Here is a 24891-nt window from a genome sequence, read left to right as displayed (position 1 = left end):
TTCCCTTCAGAGCTGACAGTGACAGTCTGGAGGTTCCCTACAGAGCTGACAGTGACAGTCTGGAGGTTCCCCACAAAGCTGACAATGACAGTCTGGAGGTTCCCTACAAAGCTGACAGTGACAGTCTGGAGGTTCCCTACAAAGCTGACAGTGACAGTCTGGAGGTTCCCCACAAAGCTGACAATGACAGTCTGGAGGCTCCCTACAGAGCTGACAGTGACAGTCTGGAGGTTCCCTAAAAAGCTGACAGTGACAGTCTGGAGGTTCCCCACAAAGCTGACAATGACAGTCTGGAGGTTCCCTACAGAGCTGACAGTGACAGTCTGGAAGTTCCCCACAAAGCTGACAGTGACAGTCTGGAGGCTCGCTAAAAAGCTGACAGTGACAGTCAAATTCCCTACAGAGATGATACTGACAATTCCCCCTCTTAAAAAAGCCAGGCGAGGATTAAAGTCAATCTCTTACAACTAGGCATGCCATAGAATGATCAGCAAATACTTTCATTTTGTGGCTTGTTTGTTAATCAATGAAGTGAGATGAATAAAACCTCAGGTCTTTGTCTTTCGGATGCTATTAATGAAACAAGCCATTAACATGAATGAGGAACTAGCCTTGTATTCAACAGAATTCAACACATTTGTGATCATTTTTTTGTAAATATTACTGTAGATAGAAAACTAATGTGAATCCTTTTTTCGAACATCTTTACCACCACACGAGATAAACTCTCCACGTTAACGGACACCACTACTGTGCCAAGTTTGTAAATATATATAACATCTTTAAATAATTTGCAGATTCAAACTATCATAGAACATTTGTGAGAGGTATTTTAAGGTGGTGTTCAATAATTGATAAATCTTTTTTCTAAAAATTTCTTATTTTGTAACATTAAAATCAATTGCTATAATGGTCGAGAATTTTCTGATGTACACTTCTACTCCCATGTCACTATTATGAAAGGGCACTGGGAAACCGTATAGGACTGGTGCACTGGAACTGTGGCCACGTAAAAGTGTTAGTCAGAATATCGAAGGAATTTGAAGAACTCTTTTCTTATCAATGATAAATGAGATATATTTTTAAACGGAAAGCTGTATTGCACAGTTGTTTATCATAGAACTTGATTACCAAACTATTCATTTAAGTACATATCGATTTGTAGATAACTTAGCTTTGAACTCATAAAAGATATGTTACCAGTACAAAAAATATGTATAATTGCTATTTTGTTTATCATGGCAGTGGAAGAAATGACAGCAGTTTTACCACAAACGCACCTTTTACAACTTAAGTTTATACAGGGTCCCTACAGATCAGTCATTCTCTAATATAAAGAGTTTTCAAGGAGAAAGTTTCAAATTTTGAGGAATTGTCCACATCACTTTCATATCCCAATTACTGTAGACTCCTGTAAATTCTGTATTGTTCATCTCGGGTAAACCATTAATTCGGTGGTTTTTTTCTGTTTAATTCTTTCTATTAATTCTGCAATTTCTGTTTAGAAGGAGTTTTTAAGGAATCGTAGGGACCCTGTGTCATAGCTGAACATTCAGGTAGCTTATTTAATTTCCCTTCTAGAAAGACTAATATCATGGAGCAGCAAACCTGAGAATATTTTTTTTCATCTAAAGTTCATCCGGATTATGTTTCACATGGTCTTTTTCAATTTCTGCTTTGATAACGGGAATGATTTCTGTATTCCAATCATTCCAAGGACCCCACGCTTGCAACACTTCACCATCCGAACTCACCAGATATTTCCAAAAGTTCCACTGAGGAGCACTTCCAGATTTTTCTGAAAAATGATAGTAAAATTTATAAGGACAAAGGTGGATGAAAGAATTGAATACCAATAAGAGATGAAAGATGACTAACCAGCTAGATATTTCCACAATGGTGCTACAGTAATACCATCTACGACGTTAATCTTGGCAAACATTGGGAAATTAACCTTATAATTGATTTGAGCGAATTTTTTAATTTGTTCATTTGTCTACAAAATAGCAACACAGAAAATTAAAATGTTATCTTCATTATAAACTATCATAATGTCTTTGACTAAGTACTTACTCCTGGTTCTTGAGCGCCAAATTGATTACAAGGAAACCCTAAAACTGAAAAAGACCCTGTTTTTCCAAGAGTTCTTTGTAAATCAACTAACGCCTTATAATGTCCATCAGTGAAACCGCATTCACTCGCAACATTAACCATTAACAAAACCTGGAATACATATAACATAACAATGATGAAGATATCAGAATCTTTAATAAATAAAGTGAGAGCTAGCAGATACAATTAAAATACACCAAGAGCTATCAAAAATTAGATCAACAATTTTCACCTTAGGGCCGGTGCCCAACTTAGTTAAACTTTAAATCTATCATTTCAATCAGCAAATAACAACTTACCTTTCCTCTGAAACGATCTAACGAAATGAAATTTCCATCGATATCACTCACTTCAAACGAATAAATATTTACATGGTTCGATGTAGGATCGACGTCAGGCCTCAGTCGTTCATCACCGTTTCCAAAAACAACTGTCACATCAAATATTGATAAAATAACGCTAAAAACAAGGAAGTACATCATAGATTTTGAAGCGCCGATATGTTCCATGGGCGCGGCCATCTTGGATGCGATTTTAGGGAATCGAAACTGATTGAAACACGATTGACACGTCGCAGATCCCTGCGCTACGCGGGATTCGAACCCGATAGCATTTGAACCTGACAGCTTCGGGACTCGAGCCCAATCGACAATCTTCCGGATCCGCGAATTTTAAACTGTTGATTGTTTTAAGACGACGGAAAAATCGTCTTACATCCTGAATTTCACAGATCACAAATTATACAAAAAGGTAAAAATGGTTTATACAATAGTTGTTTATTCTTCTGTATGAATCGATTATCTTGCAATTACTTAAATTCATGATATTTAGGGCAGAAATGTCCCTAGTCCTATGATGCCTATATAAATGGCCCCTTTTCTTTGTACTTTCAAAACAAATTTCTTACAAACCGATATCTTAAGAATGGAACTGTTCAAGTTCAAGTTCGTTACGTTGCCAGGCCAATATTTGGGGTCTAGAGCAATGGTAATCAAAATTGTTAAATTGGTAATTTATTGATAGTCCGACTAAATCAAGCAAGTCCTGATAGGCCTTATACTATTATAGACAAAGTGTTAAGTAGTGTGCTCCGCCACCAGAAATTAGTTGTGTGATTAGTTGCTATAGAAAATTAATCGGTGTCATTTTAATTACATTGTTTGTGAGCACAAATCAGTCGAAGTGATGACTGATCAGATCATTGTTCACCTTATAAACATTGCTGTCAACACAGAGTAAAATTCAGTAGTAGCCTAGATTCATATTATTAGTGTCAATCTCTGCTAGCACCATGTATGTGTGAGATGTATATGTTGTTTCAATCTCTGTTTTTACTAAAATTTGTATCACTCATTTGAAAAAATTATTTTACATTGATTCTCATTCATAGGAAAACTGTAGCCAATACTCAAAGCCATCGTTCTTCTAAATTAAGCTTATCGGCGAGATTAAAGATGGCACATTTTAACTTCGAAAATGACATGAGCAGCCTTTTGAAATTGGACACTCCATTGACGCGAGGTCCGATGATGAGATGGCAACGAAAACTACACGAAAGTTCCACTAATACGTCGTTAAATATGTCGGCGAATAATACGAGCGTTGGATACAACTTGAGAAGTCCCGTCAAGTCGAATAACATGAGCGTGAATAAAACTCCAGGCGGATCAAAAACACCGAGAAAACAAGGTTTGTTTGCAAGATAATCGTGCTAGTGTTGGATTTACACTTGACAGTGTTTAACAGGGTTCTTACAGATCCGGAATCGGGGAATATCTGGATATGGCTCTCCGGGATTAAGTCATTGAAAGAATTCTTAACTAAAACTGGATCAGAAACCGGTAATAACCAGCTTCTAATACTCATCGATGCTTCTTCGTTTTTATGTTTAGGAAACTCAAAAACACCGTCGAAAGGAAACAAAACGCCGAATAAAACTCCGGGAAACAGCGGCGACAGATTTATACCGAGTCGTAGATCTTCACTTTACGACGTCGCTCATTATAAACTCGTACAGCAGGAAAATGAACAGAACGTCGACCCTGAAGCGAGTAGTCCATCGAAACAGATGTATCAACGAATTATGTCTAATAATCTCAACGGCGATTCAATGAACAATAAGATTTTATCGTACAAGAGTAAAGCTCCGCAACCTCCTGAAGGTAAGAAATCTGGGGCCGGTTGCTCGCTCAAAAGCTTGTAAAACTCTTAGCAGTGCTGACTAACCTAAAGTGCTAGAGATAATTGGAAAATGTTTTGAAAGTTCCTCCCCAGAGCATTAAATAACGGACAATAGGCTGCTCAGCTTTTCCTGACTCCAATAAATTCCATACATCGAGAATGGTTGGATCTAAATTTCACAACACCTCATCGCTATTTTTGGCTTAAATTCGACTTTGACGAAATCATTTTCATTATATATCGTCAGTCGTGTTTTGAAGTATAATTATTGTTTTTCAGGTTGTTCTAATAATATGAAAGTTTTATATACGTCTCAAACTAAAACCCCTCAATCAACAGTTAAAAAATCTACACGTCACATACCACAGGTTCCCGAACGAATACTTGATGCTCCTGATATACTTGATGATTATTGTAAGTTATTTTAAGTTATTGCCTTAATGTAAATGATTTTTCTAGTCTTATACACAGAAAATACCAGTATTTTTCTTAAAAGCCTCGCAGAAAAAGTTTGATAAGATTTTAATTTTCTATTGATTCTTTTAAATAGATTTGAATTTGTTGGACTGGTCAGTAAATAATCACTTAGCAGTCGCTCTAGGTAATTGCGTTTACCTATGGAACGCTGGATGTGGAGATATAACTCAACTCATGTCTATGGATAACAATGAAGATTACGTGTCATCGCTTAGTTGGATTCGAGAAGGAAATTTCTTAGCAGTTGGAACTAGTAACAATGATGTCCAGGTAAAAATGAGGAATGCTGTTTCATAGCCGATAGCCGTCTCATCAATCTAATAGATAATCTTCATGGTGTCCTTGCCACTTCTCAATTCCTTAAAAACTCCTAAATGGAAAATGCTTATAAATGTACTTGAAATTTGAGCAAAATGTCTGAAACTTCTTTCAAACTTCTATTCGTTTAACCGCAGTTGAATTGTTTTTACAGATTTGGGATGTCGCCAATACAAAGAAGTTAAGAACAATGGGGGGACATGCAGGACGTGTTGGTTCTTTATCGTGGAATGCTCATATTCTCAGTAGGTTAGTTATCGAGTGTATTTATGATTATTCATCGCCGATAGTTCGAATGTTGAACGTACTAAGATTGTAGTTTTTTTTTTTAAGCGGTTCCCGGAGTGGTAATATTCATAATCACGACGTAAGAGTTGCTCAACATCACATCAGTACGATGTCTAGTCATACTCAGGAAGTATGTGGTTTGAGATGGTCTCCTGATGGACGTTACCTCGCGTCAGGTGGTAACGATAATATACTCAATATCTGGACGATGGGACAAAATCAACCTCAACACGTGTTTACAGATCACCTCGCTGCAGTCAAGGTACTTCATTAGTTCATGCTTCTTCTATATTTCTCTTGATCTCTTGATTAGAGTAATATTTTCTGAACCTGAAATTACATCAAAATGCTTAGATTTTTCCTTAAATTCATCCAAATTCCAAGTATTGCTGTCAGTAGCGAGAGGTCTCTTGCTTTCAGCACAGTACCAACAGTATTGTTTTACTGGTAGTTTACTAGTTGTTAAACAATTACACATTGTGTGAGGACGACATCCCAAAGAGATATCATCAGTCCAGCTGATTGCTTTATGATACCTCTAGATACTAGTGGATATGATGATGGCAGTCTCGTTTAAATCATTCATATATATGTGTATATTTTGCAGGCGTTAGCTTGGTGTCCGTGGCAGCCTAGTTTACTAGCGAGTGGAGGTGGTACAGCAGATCGTCACATTCGTTTCTGGAATTGTAATACTGGTACAAATATACAGAATGTCGATACACAATCTCAGGTTTGTTTGCTCGATCATTAACTGCGTCTGTAGTAAGCTTACAAATCAGGGAATTCTGGAATTCTGACTTCTTGAAAGTCAGGGAATTAGAAAGTTGGGGATGATGAGTGGCATAAAAGAAACTCACTGAGAATTTTCAGGGAATTTTGGTTTCCCGATCTGACAGAACACCGATTTATGGATGCCATATTCATTTCTTTATACTTGTGTTTTTCTAGGTTTGTTCTATTCTTTGGTCGAAGGAACACCGAGAACTCGTTTCTAGTCATGGATTTGCAAATAATCAACTAATCATCTGGAAATATCCATCCCTTCAGAAGGTCACAGAATTAACTGGTAAGTTAAGCGGTAATGACTGACATATCACTGCTTTATGTGCATTTCATTTAGTCACTAATGCTTTAATCATCTGTATGTTTCAGGTCACACGTCGCGTGTGTTACATCTAGCGATGTCACCCGATGGCAGTATGGTGTTATCAGCTGCGGCTGATGAAACTCTGCGACTGTGGAAATGTTTTAGTAAAGACAATCACAGCAAGAAGACCACAAAATCATCTAGTGATAAAAAACCAAGTTCACTGCTCTCTATGAGGAGATTATGAAGACAAACAATCAATGCCTTCAAATTTAGCACGCAATAACATATCATATATGTTTTGTTACACCATTTGTGCCTTATAATGTAGTAATAGAATACTACACATACAAATACATTACAATTTTTGTTCATATTACACGTAATATTGTAATTTTTCTACTCATTTCATCATGCAAGATGAAATTGGAGAAGTTAGTGGTAGCTTAATGTGAGATATCATGTAATTTTTTAATACTTCAGAAGAAAAATTAACAGAACTTGCTGATTTTTCCTAATAAATGTTTGTTATTTTTAGTAGGGGTCTCAACCTAGTGTATAATGTTGCATTTTGTGATAATGGATTTATATGTATAAACATATTAGACTTGAACTATCTCCCACGTGTTCGGTTGAATTTCTTGGCACATGCAGCAAACTTTAAGTTTGGTTTTATCAGAATGATCGTTCAGATTGTATGAATAGAAATTTTAATAATGATCGATTTATCATTGTACGAAAGATATGTACCGGGTATGAGTATGTAATAGGTTTAAAATCTCTTTATTTCGGTCCTTCTTGCCTTTGTAAGAAGGTGCATTGAGTAGATAAAATTATATGGTCACCATTTCAATGATAGTTATAATTATTCATACTTTCGATTCTTCTTGTGGACAAGAAGATTTAGATCTCTCACTCACTGGATATCTTATATTTCATCAGTTGATCATGTGTTAATAATCTCATTACTAGTATACTACTCTTAAATCGAATGTCTTTAAGTTGATCACGTTCTATGAACAATCGCATCCATTGTCTAACTATAACCTTACTCCGGAACAAAAGTCACCGGTTTAAGCTTCAATTACTTCCAGTTAGGAGTTCACTGTAGTTCTGCAATTTTCTAATAAAATATATTCATGTCCATATTTTATGATGGCCATTTCCATGTATTTATTTCTATGATAAGCCTGTTACCTGATATCAAATAAAATACAATAAATGTAAAAATTCTTGTGGTTGTACATGTGCGTTGATATTGTGTTTCCATCATTCCAAATGACAACTATTTCATTGTGAATATTGTATTATAGGAGATATATTTATTTACAAGATGTTTAGACAAATGATAATCATGAAATGAATTATCTTCCTTCTATTGTTTTATCACGAGCTATGACAGTAGGATCAAATTTAATCATGTACGTAGTTCCTTTATGCCAATGTACGGTTACTTTGCATGGCTGAAATATATAAAAGAAAAGCCCAGCATTCAGTATTAATTCACCTACAACCTCTGTTAAAACGGGTGAATCGACTTACAAAATTGCTATTGTTTAGAACTGCTTCAATGATACCAGCTGTGAATGCTGAACAATTCAAATTGCCTTTATCTTTCGGAACAGATATGAATTTGTTCACAAGTGGCTCCTTTTCTATGATATAAACTGAGCATATAGAGTTAAGAGATATTAAACATACTTTTTATAACTCAACTGGTTTAATTCTAATTACAGTGATATTCAATAGACTCCACCCAAGTTGGATCTTGGATAACATTCAACCCAGATGTTTTTTAGATATTTTTATAGGGCCCTATATGAAATGCATAACATTCAACTCGGATACTACTTTCCGATCCTCTGAAGTTTGTTGTAAAAAATTTCCGCTGTAGTATATGATCATAGGTTTCAAAAAGGATACAAGTTCTATCATCTTCATTTGACTGTTCTAACATATCTGCCTCCTTACCAAACAGTGTCTGAAATTGATCATTCTGATTCATTAAAACAAACAAATTGCACTGTGGTGAATTTCACTGATTTTAAATTCTCACCTTCCATAAATTACCCTTGATGAAATTTAACATATTTACAACTTTGACTTCGCGTTTGAAATTCTTTTCGCGGTAGAACACAACATCCAATATCCTAGCACCGACATGCTGTCCGAGATCTGACAACCTATTATGAACAAGTCCATGGCATCAGAATTGTATATGGGTTAGAGGAACTTATCACATTCGATGGTATATGCATAAAACCAATATCAATGACTAACCCTAGTATTCCTATCATTTTACTGGGATACTGGAGTTACTAATTATTGTAGGTTAACACCTCATTCATGTTTAAATGTGACAAGCCCGTGCCCGACACTCCACATGGCAGGCAGTTATTATACCAACCTATTTTGTAATTCAGGCACTGTGTAAACTCTATTCTGACAATACTGTACTATTTCAGAAAACACCATGGCAAAAGTACCGATATTAATCTGGAAAATAGAAATATTGAATAACCTCAATAAAATTTAATTTACAAACTGAAAGACTCATATTTAATAAGATGTATCGGATATATGAGTAATTTCTGTACCGACACAATTATCATCCAATACATAAAACAACTATTTCAGCATCCATACCTCTATTTTGCCTTTATTAAGCGGTTTATCAAGAACATTTTGTTTTGGTCTTGAAAACGAAGACATCTTGCAACTACTGCGGTTCCATCTATTATTCCTCACTTGCCGATGTCAGTTGTTTATTTACATTCAGACCTCGTGACACGAACGAACCAATCAACGACGATCAAAACAATCTCCTATTTACTTCCGTCAACAATAGCACGTTCTATTTGACAGCTATAGTATAAAATCCTTATTTAGAAAAAAATGCCATTTTTAGGACAAGATTGGCGATCGCCTGGAGATCATTGGATTAAAACGCATGATACATGGGAAAGAGCTGCACTTTGGAGGTTGAAGTTTTTTGAAAATTTCAATCAAAATATCATATCGAGGTAATCTTTATTAATTAACTCTGCTGGCCATACGCAAAAAGTAATAGCTTTAAATCATAAAGCTCAGTAATCGATGTTGGTGAAGTGTGTTTAGAACTTGAGCTCGTTAATATTGGCAATAAAGGTTTGTCCTTTCTATCTAATAAGCCTATAAAAGTAACAATATTGTTTACTCATTGACAATTGAAAGAAATTAATTAGATTTACATCATCACACCTGTATCGGTTATTCAATTGGTATGCGCTGATTTCAGATTAATACATTGCAGGCCTGCTATTACCGTACTATTGAATATAGCAGTTGAAGCTGAATTCATCTTACCACTGATAATGATACTGTGCTGGAAATTTGTACAGTACTGTATCCATAGCAACCATAGATTGCGAATTGTTGCGCAATCATCCATAATATTGACTGTCATCAAAAATAGAATTCATTTTCTACATGAATCTCCTCTTATTGATATCGCGTTTTGGGATACTATAAAGATCAATGCTCATTCGAATCATTGCAACACATTATACCCATATGCCATAATAATCTAAAAATAGACGCTATTGACAAGTTTCCTTATATGGAATATAAATGCTCACATTCAGTGATTGAGGTGCCTAGTTAATGAATACCCTATAAGGGCATCGAAAACAAATTTCTTTATCTTGCAGCAGTGTCATATCATCCAAAATTTTAGTAATATTCACTTCGGTATAAACGTTCCTCGTGTGTGAACACTTCAGAGGATTTACTATGAAACTGAGAGAGGGTTCTTTTTCCATCTGATTTAATTTGGTCTGAATTGTGTGGTTACCGGCAAGAATGCCATATATCGGACAGGATTGGAGGTGTCCAGGGCTGAAATGGATTAAATCTCGTACAGGGACCTGGAAATTAGCATGTTATATCGAGCCAAATGAAGCTAGTTCAAATGATGTTCCTAATGAAGACAGGTAGGATGAGAACCGTTGGTGCAAGGCGATCTAATACACAACATATGTGGTATTCTTACTGGTATATTAAACTAATTCTTTAGAGGAAATTGTGTTTTCAGCCTAGCAGGGGAACTGTCTCTAATCAATCCTCAGATGAAAGAATCGTTCATAAACACAATTGTTGGTAATCAATGCCATCAAAACTTTATTTCAAAGTTCACAAAATTGATACAGTGAAATTTATCTATTTACAGAAATACATCAAATACTAAACTTTAGATACAAAATGTGTGGTCCAACTATCATTAGTAAAACTGGAAGATTTTCTATCCAGAACAAATATACAGTCAACCCCCGATATACTGCCCTCCCATTTACCGCCAGGTTTTCTCGATGTACATCTCAATACAATTACAAAGTAAAACACCCCCGATCGTTCTGCACTGATGTGGGCAGTATATCGGGAGTTGACTGTACCTTCATTTTCTTTTTTTATATCACATACCATAGCTTAAGCAATATTTTGTACTGACAAAGATACGCCATAGTCGTATTAACTCTCAAAGAATAAAAAAAATGCATTTGAAATTTCAGGATAATACGATTTCACACAACATATGATGATTGTATGGAGAAGAAATCACCTCAACCCCATGTCCATATATCCCGTGGATCAACTCGTGAAGTATGATGATCTTAATGAACATCGCTTAAAATGCAACGTCAATTTAACAATTACCACAATATACATGTTAGAATATACGGTGGCTGTTTATTATTCAGAGAGTATGTTTAGTAAGTTTAAGCGATGCATTGAGTCGTCTAGATTTCTACTCAGCAGTCAAAGATATTCGCAGATTCAAATATGCCTGTAAAGTATGTACAGTATTAAGCTACGAAGTTGAGGAGCACTTGTATCATCTACAATCATCAATTCTAAAGCAATATCTTCTTGAAGCAATTTATGTCAAATGAACTTATTCTATTGCCAGGTGGTAGAAATCATCTTGACTAAACATTACAGTGACCTAAGTGGAACATGTCAAAGGCAAATATTCTCTATATTAGAAGAGGTTTTGCAACAAGGTATGTACATGATTCATATCAATCACCGGTAAATGCAACAAATTATCATCATAAAATTCTAAATAAGCTTAAAACCCGTTTATAATCAATGACATAAATACAGTGGAACCTCATTAATAAAAATCTTTTGGGCAAAAGTGAAAATGACGTAGTGAATGGGTTTCATACTATCCAAAGCTCGATTGATATAAAATATCTTAGCCGGGACATGCTCGAAACCATTGTATTAAATGGGTTTCGTCAGAATCATATTAACGAGGTTCAAGAGGCTGTATTCTGAGAGGCATAATTGTTTTTCAGTAATCCATTCACAGAATAATCTCCACACGATGCATCAGTTATTGAATGATTTAAACTTTGCCCTAGTACAGAGTGAAACTAATCATATCGGTAGTCAAATGTTGTGGGATAAACATAAACAACTAGCAGAGTCAATGGAGCATAGATTCAACACGATAAAACTGAAAGAGGTTTGTGTTATCAGCCCTCTTTAAGATATCTGTCCCTCTACCAGATATGGTAGGGTAAAAAATGTACAAATTGTCTTTAAATAGAGAGAAGATGAAGGTATAACGCTAACTGATCTACCGACTGAACTAGTACGTAGTATAATACACCGTCTAACCGACCACGTTGATATTCTGAACACTGGATCAACTCGAACTAGTCTATACATGTTAACCGAGGAGCAGATACTGTGGAGAAATTTATGTTACTTCCATTTTGACGACAATCAGTTAATTTGCCATGGTTTAAATCGCGGTGAATACCTGGACGATTGCAACTGGAAATACGCTTACAAAAAACTAGCGAAGTATGAACATAATCGTGAAAGCATTTTCAAATATGACAAATAGAAAAATACATATGGATCTATACTCAATACGTATTAATGATTTCAGGAAGTACGGCTCAAGAGAGATTTATGCTGTTATGTTACATCAATGCTGTCATTGTAACATAGTTTTTTGGGCCTCACATGGACATCCATGCCCATTACAACCAGATGAGAATTACAAAGGTCCGAGTTCAACACCTATCTCTCCTGATGTGTTCATAAAATTATTTTTCAAGTAAAATCAAATCACTATGATTCATTCGTTTATCGGACAGTGTGAAACTAGATTGTGTAAATGTTACAGGATTTCATAGCTCTACTATATATATGTACATGTATATACATTATAATTAAGTCTATGATCTCAATGGCAGTTGACATTAGATGCAGAACATTTCAGGCTTTGGTCAAAGGACTACAATGAACTAAATATATCATAGCTGCTTATTTATCAAATAAGAAGTATTATCAAATGTTGTTAAAGTTAAGAATTGGAAATTTTAACTATGGTTGTTATTATGTTGTCCTGTCCTGTGAATTTTCCAATAAGCAATAGCGATACACTGTTGTTTCTCTTTAAACCGGTAATTCAATAATTGGTTGAGAATTCACCAGTGTTTTTGTTGTTTGTAACTGCAATTAATCATAATTATAACAGCTGATGGATATATTGTTTATCTTTAAAGTTCCTGTTGTTTGGGTAGCTCCTGAAAAAATGCTATCATTCGAGAATAAAAATACTCTTTTTATCTCATTTCTAAAGCCTTATTACATCAGTCGAGGTCACATAAACATAGGATCCAAACTAACAGAACCTCTAAAAAATCTCTACATTCCTTAAAACCTTTACAATAATCACAGTAGTTAATACCGAACCCAAATTCAGAAAATATTTGGACAAAGTTCAAGTCGTGCGCAATCGGCAGACAGTAGAATAATACATCTTTAAAGAAAATATCTTGAATGATCATATCATCAACTTTAAGACTTATCAAGCAAATTAGACATTTTCTTCAGATAAGAGTAGCACCTTTCTTCTTTGACTTGACACCAATCATTTAGGTCTTGTCTTCAATCCTGAAATGATTATTAACATTTGATTAGTAAGATTCAGTAGATGAAGATGAATTATGTCGCTCTAAGGCACTTACTCTGAAGGTGATTCTCCCTGGGAAGATTCACTAGTTGACCGATGATAACGTCCAACCATATGACGATGTCTACGACTTTTCATGTGAGCTGCAATCAAATAATGTTTGCATGAAAAAATCTTCCTTAACTCGATAAGTTCAAATCTATTTGATGAAAATACGTTTTTTGATTTTCAACTTTAGCATGAAATGATTAGTAAGTCATTAGTAATAAGATTAGTAATAATTAGTAAGTCCTAATCAGGGAATGTTTATATGAACAGTACCTTGCCATTGATATTTTGTGACAAAAACTCTTCCCTCACAAACTGTACATATGTTATAGTCAGGTTCATCTCGATCTTCATCGCAAGACAGGGGAGATATAGCTGGTACATCACCCTATACGATAAACAATAGATAAACATGTTAACCGTTTCAAACTTAAAAACTTAGATTTATTGATCAGTTTTAAGTGATTGAAACTAACATTCAGTATAGCTTGTAATACGTTACAAGCTGGTGTATTCACACGTTCAGTCCAATTCACTGGATCAGTAGAATCCAGTCCATACACTGATGGTACTCCGGGTCCAGGCCCTAAAATACACCACACAGCTTATATAAGTATTCAATTGAAGTAAAAAATGTAAATCTATCTATAAAGAGTTTTTACTTTTAAGGAATCTGTTTTTGATCCAGCGTTGCTGCTTCTTTGAATAACGTCTCGTCACAAGTTTCAATCGCTCAATGCCTACAATAAATACAAATTAGCATAGAACTCAAATTTGATTTGAGTTCTATTAAATGAGTTGTAAATACCTACTGGTAAATATTCATCTATATAACCAATTTTGTGGGAAACTAGAGAATCTTAGTTACACACAAGCTTCTTTTAGTTTACCCAAACTTACCATCTTCTAACAATTGTTGCCCGTCGTATGTCTGTCTGCCCTGATCATCTAACATCAGGTAAGGATGAAATTCCTTGAATCCAATACTTTGAAAAATGCCAGTTTCGTAATCTGCATCTCTGTGAAATACAAAAATCATTCAATATACAATTTAGAGAGTATATTTTGATATCAAGGAATATTGCGAGGAAAGAACATACTGGTTATGTTGCAGTCTATCTCTGTTGTATTTGTGGTGGAATTCAGTCAATTCATTCAATAAACCTTTTTCTATCATTTCATCAACTCTATCATCCAAACGACCGTCCAAAACTGCAACAAATACCAGTTTCCAAACTATAATGTTACTCTGACTTTAATCGAAATTCTGAAAACTTTGAGTGAGCTTTTTTACAAACCTTTTTGTTCACACTGTATCCAAAATATGCAAGGCGACTCATAACGTAATGGACCACTTTTATCTTCAGCACGAATACGCTGTTCGCTTAATATCTCACTCATTGGTCTATCATGATGTTCATAGATTTCCAAAGCTCTGAATTTAGTTGGCAATGAATTCATTTTTGTGCCAAAATAATCTCATTTTGAGTGAATTTTTTTTTTGTTTGATACCTTAAAACTTTACGTCTATCATTTGGGTGCAAACGCTGGGCGGTTTCTATATCAATTTCCATCAGTTTTTTATGCAGGGTCACGTTATCCAAATCATCATACGTTGAAGAATTAGCATTCTCTGAAAATTTAAATACATGTAGATGAGATAACTTCATTCACTACAGACATCAACCTTCCAGGTGTCGCCATCTAGCGAGTATACTATACACTAATAGCATGTTACCTGTGTTACAAATTCTTTCCTCTTCACTTCCATCATCACCTCCATCAGTATCTTCACCATTCTAGGATTAAAAATTACATGCATTTTTCAAGGATGAATGATTCCTTAAAATATCTGATAGTAACCTATCAGTTCACAACTCGAATGAAAATAAAGAACGCATCTCATAATTAGGCTTCTCTTTACTGGTATACAATTTCGTCGTCTTACAAAGAAAGTTCAGCAGGTATTTTCCATGTACGGATGTTGGTGGTTTTACTGAAGTGAGGAAAGTAAACATTAAAGGTCAAATTGACCACTTTTTAACAGGTTCTCGTTTCCAGTAAGAACTCATTTCCAACCGTGTAAATACTGCTATTTGTTGGGGGTCTGTTATCGAATATTGTGACAAGTGTTTTTTCTGAATGTGATTAACATTCTTTGTAAAGCGGTATATGTTTCTAAGTGATTGACCTGTTTTTACTAATCAGGAAGTCACTCCCTGTTAGTTTCAATAGATTGTATTTCTGAAGGATTTGTATCATTTTTAGCTGCATTTTAGTCGAATCACAATCGTCATAAAATACAAATTGAATTGCTGAATAGAATATTTCGTTTGCACGCCAACGTCTAAGATATGTATCTCAAAAAGACTTAAAACCCAGACATAAAGCATTGAAGAGTAGGTTGTGATTAATCTTTGACATCTGACAGACTGACTACTAATAACTTAAAATATTTACAGTAGAAAAGATAAAACTAACATCATCTTTTCCACGAACATTTAAACGATATCTATCTTCTCTAGTTTGTTGAGTGTATGAAGTCTCCAGTGAAGTATTTGGACTGAACTACGCTCAAAGCGTATCGACGCATTTAAATCCATTTTCAGTCACAGAATCGATCCGATGGTATCAGTTTTGAATATCATATTACATTTTAACCGATGACCTAATATTTTCATTGATTAATGCTGAATAAAATCTAGGCACCTACTCATCAGACCTTGAACAGCTGTTTTGGAACAGGTGCCAACCTGATTCAACATATCTTGTTTTTTTCATATCAATATCATAGATACATCGCAAATTGTACCTTCCTTTCCCTAACCCCAGACAATCAGCAGCATCTGATATCTCCAGAGCTGCCGCACAATGAGTAATTGTCTCATGAATTATTCGTAGCAGGTTGGGTCAATTTTCCAGGAAACGAAATTGGAACGGCTGATTTTGAGACACACTTCACCAGCACCAGCAGCAGCAGCAGAAGCAGAGGACCTTTTTACAGATGAGAAAACAACATTCGAGTTCATACAGAGTTCAAGATCCCCAGACGCAATAGTTCTCATTGCCATCATAATCACATTACACTAGCTGACCCTGATAGACAACAAAGACACCTCCCTTCAGTCTAAGAGTGATAGAATATCTCTGACATAACATTATACCTCCCACACTTGAATAACTAGCCTCTCTGATGCTTCTTTTTTATAAGTAGACCTCAGAGTAATCACTCTAACAGACAGAGCCGACAGATCTGTGGATTTACGATACTATTTGCTTGATCCACATTTGACTGTAAATGGCTCATTATTGTCGCTGACTCATAACAGACTCCACTGTCCAGAAACTAGCCCACTATTACTCTCACAGCTTACCATAAGAATTCTGTAAACCGGAGTAATTGCCAACTGTGTTGATTACAGTGAAAGAAAGCAGGCACACGCAACTTTCCAACAAGGATATAGGCCTACTTTTTAACGTCAATTTTGTGTGGTCCAACCACATCTTAAATTACCGAATTGCTTGATTTTCTGAAAAATTCTTTCTGAATTTCTAAGACTACTTGATATCAATACTATTGGTGTGTGTATGAGATTGTTTGTATTCAGTGTCGAGTAGATCATAATCATTAGAAAAAAACTACAATCACAGTATGATTGCATCTCGTATTGCAGTCCTCCTAAATTCCAATTTCTACGCGAAACAATGCTTAAATCAGGTCAAATCACACAAGCATCCTTTGATATTATGCAATTCAAACCTTTTACACCCGAGATTATCATGAGAGAAGAATAATTGTGAGTGAATATTTGTACCTTTTTATCGACTAGAAAATTCCAGAGAACCGATTCAATGTAATAATTTGTTCCACCGACTATCACTGGTAATTTCTCATCAGCAATCAGTTTATCAATCTGAAACTTAAGTTAAGGCCACCTACGACATGAAAGGCCTAACAATGATAATAGTCATTCCATTTCGACATCCAACATTTTTTATATTTTCGGACATTTCCAGAAAAATATTTCAAATCAAATCGAGTTCAATCATAGGTATTTTAGAATTTTCTTGAAAAATGATGTTTCTCCCTTCGGAATTTCATTAAAGTTGATATATCAAATTCCAGAATTTAGAGGGTTACGCTTTAGGGGTTAAGAGTTAAGAGAGTAAGGATTAAGAAATTCCCGGAAAATAATTCCGGTGTATTCCTGCCTCCATTGTTTCCCGGAAATATCTGGAATCATATTTCCGGAATTCTGGCGTACCCTTTACTTTGACTAATAACTTTTCCTGATTGATATTTTTGGAAAATTCCAAAATCATTTTTCTGTTATTCCAGCATATATACCCCCTTTACTTTGGCTGATGAACTGAATTTCCGTTAAGTCGAAGGATGTATCGAAAAAATACTCAAATGTCAGATGTCACAACAATCTCATTCCATATCCATGAACTTAAATAAAATACTAATTCAGATTTTTATCAAATTTTGTGAAATAATTTTTTTATCTTTTCGACTATAAAGCTGATAAGGGTTCCCTTGTCTGCAAGGACGCACTGATAACGAATTCTATGGAACCACAATATCATTATCAGGTGATAGGTCACAGTAGTTCTAGTAAGTATACAATATATCTAACTGAACAAATGGCCTCTTGTGAATACCATAAGATAATACGAATAAGGATACAATAGCTAGTGCCTTGTTTCTGAATTCAGTAACCGTATATTTGGTGGTGAGCGGATCAACATAACTAATCATATGATGACGACATTGAGCTTGTTCTTCCGCAGTCACTTTATTTGTGATTATATCCAAACCTTTATAGACCTGTAAATGATTATAAACATTATCGCAACAACTTGTCAGTAAAGCATTTCACACTTATCCATCCCAAGACTGACAATCAATGGTATCAATATCAAACTGTCAGTTTCACTTTCATCAATAAATTTGATCTTTTAATTTGAATTTGTTTACTGCACTAATAAACGCCTGATACGCAAATGATGGACGAAATAAATCACTAACCTGCATTGAATCAGCACTTATAATTTCTCCATTAAATTTCCTGGCTAATTCTATAGCTAACTTCGACTTTCCACAGCCAGTAGCCCCTAAAATAACTACCACGGGTAAGCGTGGTAAAATTTTCATGGGAGCTGACATCTTGGAATAATAATGCATAGATGGCGCTAGGTGACGGTATATAAATTTTCAGCGCGGGCTGCCAAAAGCCGGGGTCCATCGACATTTGATCATGGTAGTGCTTTACGAACCGTTTCATGTAACCAGGGTCCTAAATCAAAGCTTTATCCCATCAGTAACCAAGCATACACAGCTCATTTGAAGACAAAACTAGGAAAAAGCATTTATTCTCAATTTTGGACCCATGGGAAAAATAATGACTTAGACCAGGCCAAGCTCTCCGATGGAGGGATTTTTTAAGAATATGATCAATGGTCTCTGGTTTAACTCGGCTGATAGTTTTCATTCATTCGTTCCAGCGACTGCTTCCTTTTAACGCTTCCGAAATCAAGTGAGAGGAATAAAAAAATGCAACAACAAGAATATATTTACTTATATAAGAAAACTGTTTAATAATAAATCTTCAAAACAAGAACGTTCTGTTCAAGTTTTCGTGAACTAAAATAAAGATAGAGCAATCTGTGATTATACATGATAGAGGAAAGACTGACATTATCTAGTATAGTCGTCGTCTTATTAGAGCTATTACGGTAAAATAAAAATCTATTTACATACAATCAAACCTATGAACACAAGGTACCAGAAACAACAACAAGATCGAGAACCTCAAAAGTACCTAGACATCATTTGAATAGCTATGCCTGCTTGAAAATGAAACCCTGGGGAGTCAATATTAGGTAGGGTTGATAACCTGAAAGGGTTTTAACAATCCTTAGATAATTAACCTTGAGGTATGAGGGGTAGCTAGGAACCCATTCATTATATGTTAGTGGTTTCATGGGTTTATTAATGACGAGGTAACGATTTAACCAAAAATTAGGAACTCATAAGCATGAGCTTGATATATGTGTGATCTGATCTTGTTGTTGATTCCAACAAAAAATAAACCATCAACAGAAATCAAGCTAAGGGCAAACAAAGCTTCAGCATAGTAATAAACTGTGCACAATCGATTAACTATTGTCAAAGGTGTATTACATATCTAAACTAAACCAAGTGTTTTAGATTTCAGATAGTGGAAAGGCTATACATACAATAATCAATACTGGCTTGCACCCCAAGCCACTTCAAATAGAGTTGTATCAAAATGTGTAAAATGTTTTTTTTTTTTGGCAAGGAAAAGCCCTCTTTAGTGCATTTTATCTATAAAAATACTGAAAAATATTCAACACTCTAATTATAATAATATATCAATCTAGGAACAAAACCTAGGTTTCAATAAAAACCAACAAATCAAATGCATAGTTTTACAGCGCATAAAAACACTTTCAAGTAGATTCTCAAGTTTGTTATGAGCTTTATTACTACACTATCATATCATTTCCTTCAGATATATATATTAAATTAATCCTTCCATTCCAGAATGGAAGATCGAGTGTATTTTCCGTATTCAACAAAATGCTAAGCTTATATTCATCAGCCAAACAATAACACTACAACTTGCATGATTACAGATCAATGATAGTGTACAAATTATCATATTCCATTATATCTTTTTATACTGGTCAGATGATACTGAAAACCACCAAAACTCCCAATTTAAATCATCAGTATCATACAGCCCTTTTCAATTAAATTTTAATTTCATGAATCAAGGCAAACCATATTAAATGCATATTGTGTCAATGGGCACCTCTCCTATAAATCCAACCAGTTCTTTTTCTGATTAGGTCAATTATATATCTTACAATATAATCATGATGTACTATTTTTTTAGAATTTATTTGATTTGATGAAATCACCTTTGCAATGAACTATGTATGGCTTTCACTGCTTACAATCCAAATGCCTGATTTTAAGCGTATTTAGCATAAAACCATACATAAAATATCTGTTTCACAAACTCTATTTGAAGTGATATTAATCAAGCGCAATTTAATTCAACCATCATTTACATAATACTAAATATACACATAGCGTACGGCAGCACCAATTCAATAATATATACAAAATTTCATGTATAATATATATATTTTTATAATATATTTTTAAACCTTTTTGTCATTTTCCAAAAAAAATATCAATAAAGTATTGAAACAAAAAACGCAAAACAATTCTGGCAGTTTGAGCATTGAAAATTTGTTAAGTCTTTTTTTTTTCAAATTGAGCAGTAAAACGACTGCTCTCTTAAAACTGCTGCCAATTAATCAGTTAATTTCATGGATTTGTGTTACAAATGAATACATTTTTTCGATGAACTTTAATTTTCAGTTCTCGGCTACATTTTCGACTACAGTGGGATGACATATTAATAATTCCCTGAACACCATAGAGGAAATACACCTAGAGATTAGCATGAAAGATAGACACTTGTTACCATTTTAAAGACTAATAGTAAATTTATGATATAAATTGCATATTAAATCATAGATAAATTTGCATATAATCGCTATAACTATATGATTGTGTAACTGTGACAAAGCAGCAAATGATCCTGTAACCATTTTGACAACATCTATATATAATTAAGGGGTTTTCCAATCCCTAGCTACTGATATATTTAAAGCCTAGCTTGGTTCATTGATGTTTGTTTGTACTACCGTGTACAACTCCCTTTACACATTCCTTTATGATATGTTTCATGGCAAAAATCATTCTTCGCTCAAGGTATTTTCTATGTTGAACAACTGGTTACCAATTACAGCACAGAGCCTCTACTTCCAAACCATACCCGGGAGTTAGCCGTCATTGAGGTATTAGTCAAGCCTGAGAGTATCAATCAACATGAAGTCATTATCACAAAAACTTTGGCAGCCACTAAATAAATGCACAACTATTACATATACTAATAACGTATGCATTAAAACGTCCGATCTAACTCTTCTAAACGTTGAATTAACCTGCGTTTACGATTTTCCTCCTGTTGCAGTTCACTTTGCAGACGTTTGTGCATACGAGTAAGACTTTGCACGTATTCAGCCGCTCGTTGAAGAATAACGACTTTTGGGGCGCGTTCATTTTTGTGTAAATCCGGTAATAAATCGCGTAACGTGAAGAAACTCATCTTCAGATCAGTCCGCCTTTGACGTTCTAAGACGTTGTGCTGAGCTCGTTTGTGCGGTTCCTCCGAATCCGAACTCGAATTTACCGGATGGACGCGTAGTTTTTGGACGGCTTTTCGTAAATCGACAGTTAGTTCGTGGCGTAGACGTTTCGAATGAGGTTGAGGAGATGAAGGCATCGAAACCGCTTTACGCTTTAACGAATACGAATGCATGTCAATCGGATGTGGAATTGGACTGGTGTCGCTTCGAGCGAATGCTAGTTGCGGTATAGGTTTAATCACCGACTGGCCTTTCGGTTTCGACTGCGATGTTAGAATTACTTGAATCGGTCGTTTCACCGGGACAGGAACCGACACAACATCGATCTCTTCCTCTTCAGCTTCCTCGTCACTATCATCTAAAAAATACAAAGGAAAAATTCTATTTAACCGAAATGAAAGTCAGTGCCGAGATCTATGATGTATATTGTAGTGATGGTTTCTAGAGTTTCGATACGTTGGTTGTGTCCTTGAAATAATTATTTTCAAATTCGCTTTTAACCCTATTGTGTATAATATGGGTTTAAAGGTTTTAAGTGGGTTTTTTAACTTTTTATCTTGATCTATTCTCCACGTCAGAGTATGGCTATTCTACTGCCGCGCTCATCTACAACAGCCCCTCAGAGGCCTCAATATTCAATGCTAAGCATTCTGCACTACAAGCGACATGGCTGGGTTGTGCCAGACATTCTTGGAACGCTGCCATCCCGCCAACCATTTCCTAGTAACAGCCTATTGATTATATTAACAGCATGGCATACACGTGCTCTGAGCGTTTTTACATGTATATCTAGCTGGCTTACTCATTCTTATGCAATGACATCACAAAAAATATTGATGTTAAGGTCAATAATATTTTTGCGGTAACTAAGACACCCCGAGTAATAAATAACATTTTATCGATTGTTTTACAATTTAATTACTACATTTTTCAATGAAAATATTACCATAAAATGAATTGCTGAACTGCACTGAACATAAATTTGATTGGATAAACTGTCACTTACCGGTTATGACACGATCTATCTTCATGATTTTACGTTTTTCTCTTTTAGTTTCAGTGCTAACTGGGTAAGGGAAGACAGTTGTCGGATCGACACAAGCTGTATTCGGAGTTATATCAGCTGATGGCGCTTTGACAGCTTCGTTTTTAACATCTTCTTCCGGTTCACAATTGACGATCCCGTCCGTGTCGTCGTCTCCCGTCTGGTGTTTACCCGACCACATACAATCCTGTATCAGATTCGATCGCAGAGAATTCGACGGTGAGTTAGCCACCGCATTTTGAAGAAAGAAGTCACTGAAAACTTGCGTTTGAGAAATCGGATCGTCGAGAATTTCGGAAACGAGATTTAGTTTTTGAATCGTAGAGCGCGAAGCAATAGAGGGGTATCCATCGACGCAATCTTGCTCGTCGCGGGTTGGTGAACGCGGTGGCGTCGGGATCAGTTCAAATTTCTTCCAAATATCTTCACTCGGCAGCGGAACAGTAGTAGAGTAAAAATCATCGTCCATATCATCTTCGAAGAAAAACGGCTGTACGATATCGAAATCCTCAGTTTTGATTTTCGAGGCAGTTTGAAATTTCGGCTTCATTTTAACGGTACAGTTGGAACGCAAATTCGACGCATTCAACACTTTCACAAACATAATCCTATTGCTTTTCGTATTGATATGTGTCAGGGTGACTGTCTTATTGCAAGATGTGTACTGAGAAGTGTCAGCCAACTGAAAAATAAATACGAAACATAACGTTAATAAATCGTTATCAGACATATGTATACGCGCGTCCATATTGGAAGTTTGACAGTTGAGTAGGTGTGACACGTGGGTAGAAAACCGTATGGTGGTAAATAGTACTAAATAGCAATTAATATCATTATTTCAAAGAATAAATACATACGAGCTATATATGTACAAAATAACAGACGCGACGAATGAATGACAATAAAGACATCATAATTACGACGCCCAATTCGCGAATATTTTATTTTATGTAATTTGGATGCCGGCATTCTGACATGGAAAACGAAAGAAAAAAAGTTACTTACCAATTATGTTAATACTATATTCAATGTCTTCGATAATTCAAGACGATAACTAAAGTACATCCCCGATAGCCTACAATAATCCAAAGTATGAATGTCGGCAAAGATGAGAGAGCGCGCTAGCCACAACTGTCAGCTTCGACGATTAGTCGCTGAATAGCCAAAGGTTGAGGGATCACTGTATTCCCGCACCCTCCACTTAGTAATATCCCTACGCTTAGGTCAACTGTGAAGCTAACGATAAATTGAAATACCTAAATTCCTAATATTCCAACAACTCGCTTAAACTACAGTGAACTTCTGTTACATTTAGTCTTAAAATGAGTTTTGTTATCATTTAAGATATTTCTACAGAGTTTCGTAAGGGCTAGACTTAGAACTAAGTTGCAGCGCGCTAAGATATCAAGTTATACGGTCTGACGCGGGAAACTAGAAGTGGGCGGGGTTTCGACAAGGTGAGTAAATTGCAGCCAATCAGCAGCGCGCTATTGTAAACGTAAATTCATTCATTACTCCTAATTCTACAACTGCAATAATTTCGAGGTTGTCGAAGGGGTTTCTTGTCACTTGTTCTGTTCTTATACTTTACCTACCTCTCTGAATGTAACCGCGAAATAACGTGTCTTTTTTAAAATAGCAGTTCTGGCAGTTTACATAAACAAAATCGTGTGTCTTGCAGTTTCAGGACGTCTCGGTACTACGCTCCCACAGCTGTTCAAGCATGATGCATTAGGTCGTCGCTTCACCTTCGGAAGCGTTTCTTGGAAAAAATAATTCGCATAAAAATTCATTTCTGAAGGTTACCCAATCATCCTGCTCGCGGCATTCTATTCTTGAAGCGACGTCTGAGCGTTTTTGTCTACGGAGGAGTAAATGCCATTTGAAATATCAGTGAATTGGGAGTGAACATTAAATTGCTTCCCTAATTACTACGTAATGACCACTGGCCGACAAACCACTTAACCAAACTATTTATTGCATTGTTTGAAGTTATAACAGCCGGTAGACATAGATCTCTCTGTCCCATTAGAACAATAGGGTCACACATCATCAAAGACAGAATCCATCAAATGCAACTTGTTTAAAATACCACAATTTTCAACT

General features: G+C 35.5%; 6 protein-coding genes across 7 annotated transcripts; 2 read left to right on the top strand and 4 right to left on the bottom strand.

Moving 5' to 3' along the window:
• Positions 1 to 915: 915 nt before the first annotated feature.
• LOC141900281 (glutathione peroxidase 7-like) lies at positions 916 to 2633 on the bottom strand. Its single transcript, XM_074787090.1, has 4 exons — positions 2412 to 2633; positions 2074 to 2223; positions 1879 to 1996; positions 916 to 1798 (listed from the first exon to the last, which is right to left on the bottom strand). The coding sequence occupies exons 1-4, from the start codon at positions 2631 to 2633 to the stop codon at positions 1629 to 1631; spliced, it is 660 nt and encodes a 219-aa protein (XP_074643191.1). The 3' UTR covers positions 916 to 1628.
• An 877-nt stretch (positions 2634 to 3510) lies between these two features.
• On the top strand, positions 3511 to 7654 carry LOC141899675 (cell division cycle protein 20 homolog). The gene is made up of 9 exons (XM_074786105.1): positions 3511 to 3801; positions 4005 to 4274; positions 4573 to 4707; positions 4844 to 5040; positions 5243 to 5337; positions 5422 to 5638; positions 5984 to 6109; positions 6328 to 6445; positions 6532 to 7654. Exons 1-9 carry the CDS (start codon positions 3567 to 3569, stop codon positions 6711 to 6713), a joined length of 1575 nt encoding a protein of 524 aa, XP_074642206.1. The 5' UTR covers positions 3511 to 3566; the 3' UTR covers positions 6714 to 7654.
• A 135-nt stretch (positions 7655 to 7789) lies between these two features.
• LOC141898486 (trafficking protein particle complex subunit 5-like) lies at positions 7790 to 10013 on the bottom strand. Of its 2 annotated transcripts, none has more exons than XM_074784412.1 (7): positions 9812 to 10013; positions 9113 to 9346; positions 8874 to 8962; positions 8523 to 8649; positions 8390 to 8447; positions 8009 to 8133; positions 7790 to 7929 (listed from the first exon to the last, which is right to left on the bottom strand). In XM_074784412.1, exons 2-7 carry the CDS (start codon positions 9176 to 9178, stop codon positions 7831 to 7833), a joined length of 564 nt encoding a protein of 187 aa, XP_074640513.1. In that variant the 5' UTR covers positions 9179 to 9346; positions 9812 to 10013; the 3' UTR covers positions 7790 to 7830. The 2 variants fall into 2 exon arrangements, with proteins under 2 accessions (XP_074640513.1, XP_074640512.1); XM_074784411.1 differs by having other exon boundaries at positions 9113 to 9331.
• Positions 10014 to 10158: 145 nt separating this feature from the next.
• Positions 10159 to 13004, top strand: LOC141898485 (F-box only protein 25-like). The gene is made up of 7 exons (XM_074784410.1): positions 10159 to 10437; positions 11014 to 11104; positions 11203 to 11295; positions 11412 to 11505; positions 11806 to 11975; positions 12060 to 12319; positions 12408 to 13004. The coding sequence occupies exons 1-7, from the start codon at positions 10307 to 10309 to the stop codon at positions 12580 to 12582; spliced, it is 1014 nt and encodes a 337-aa protein (XP_074640511.1). The 5' UTR covers positions 10159 to 10306; the 3' UTR covers positions 12583 to 13004.
• Positions 13005 to 13066: 62 nt separating this feature from the next.
• Positions 13067 to 18657, bottom strand: LOC141898484 (tRNA dimethylallyltransferase-like). The gene is made up of 13 exons (XM_074784409.1): positions 18520 to 18657; positions 18178 to 18318; positions 17303 to 17401; positions 15226 to 15286; positions 15000 to 15120; positions 14786 to 14922; positions 14588 to 14699; positions 14388 to 14506; positions 14150 to 14227; positions 13964 to 14073; positions 13761 to 13875; positions 13495 to 13582; positions 13067 to 13420 (listed from the first exon to the last, which is right to left on the bottom strand). The coding sequence occupies exons 1-13, from the start codon at positions 18655 to 18657 to the stop codon at positions 13402 to 13404; spliced, it is 1338 nt and encodes a 445-aa protein (XP_074640510.1). The 3' UTR covers positions 13067 to 13401.
• A 416-nt stretch (positions 18658 to 19073) lies between these two features.
• On the bottom strand, positions 19074 to 23951 carry LOC141899707 (transcriptional regulator Myc-1-like). The gene is made up of 3 exons (XM_074786149.1): positions 23791 to 23951; positions 22747 to 23467; positions 19074 to 22098 (listed from the first exon to the last, which is right to left on the bottom strand). Exons 2-3 carry the CDS (start codon positions 23387 to 23389, stop codon positions 21497 to 21499), a joined length of 1245 nt encoding a protein of 414 aa, XP_074642250.1. The 5' UTR covers positions 23390 to 23467; positions 23791 to 23951; the 3' UTR covers positions 19074 to 21496.
• Between the last annotated feature and the right edge of the window lie 940 nt (positions 23952 to 24891).

This window comes from Tubulanus polymorphus, chromosome 2 (genome assembly GCF_964204645.1).
Source record: "Tubulanus polymorphus chromosome 2, tnTubPoly1.2, whole genome shotgun sequence".
In the NCBI taxonomy this organism is placed as follows: Eukaryota; Metazoa; Nemertea; class Palaeonemertea; order Tubulaniformes; family Tubulanidae; genus Tubulanus; species Tubulanus polymorphus.
Note: the sequence above shows the minus strand (reverse complement) of the source record. Positions and strands in the feature narration are given on the sequence as shown.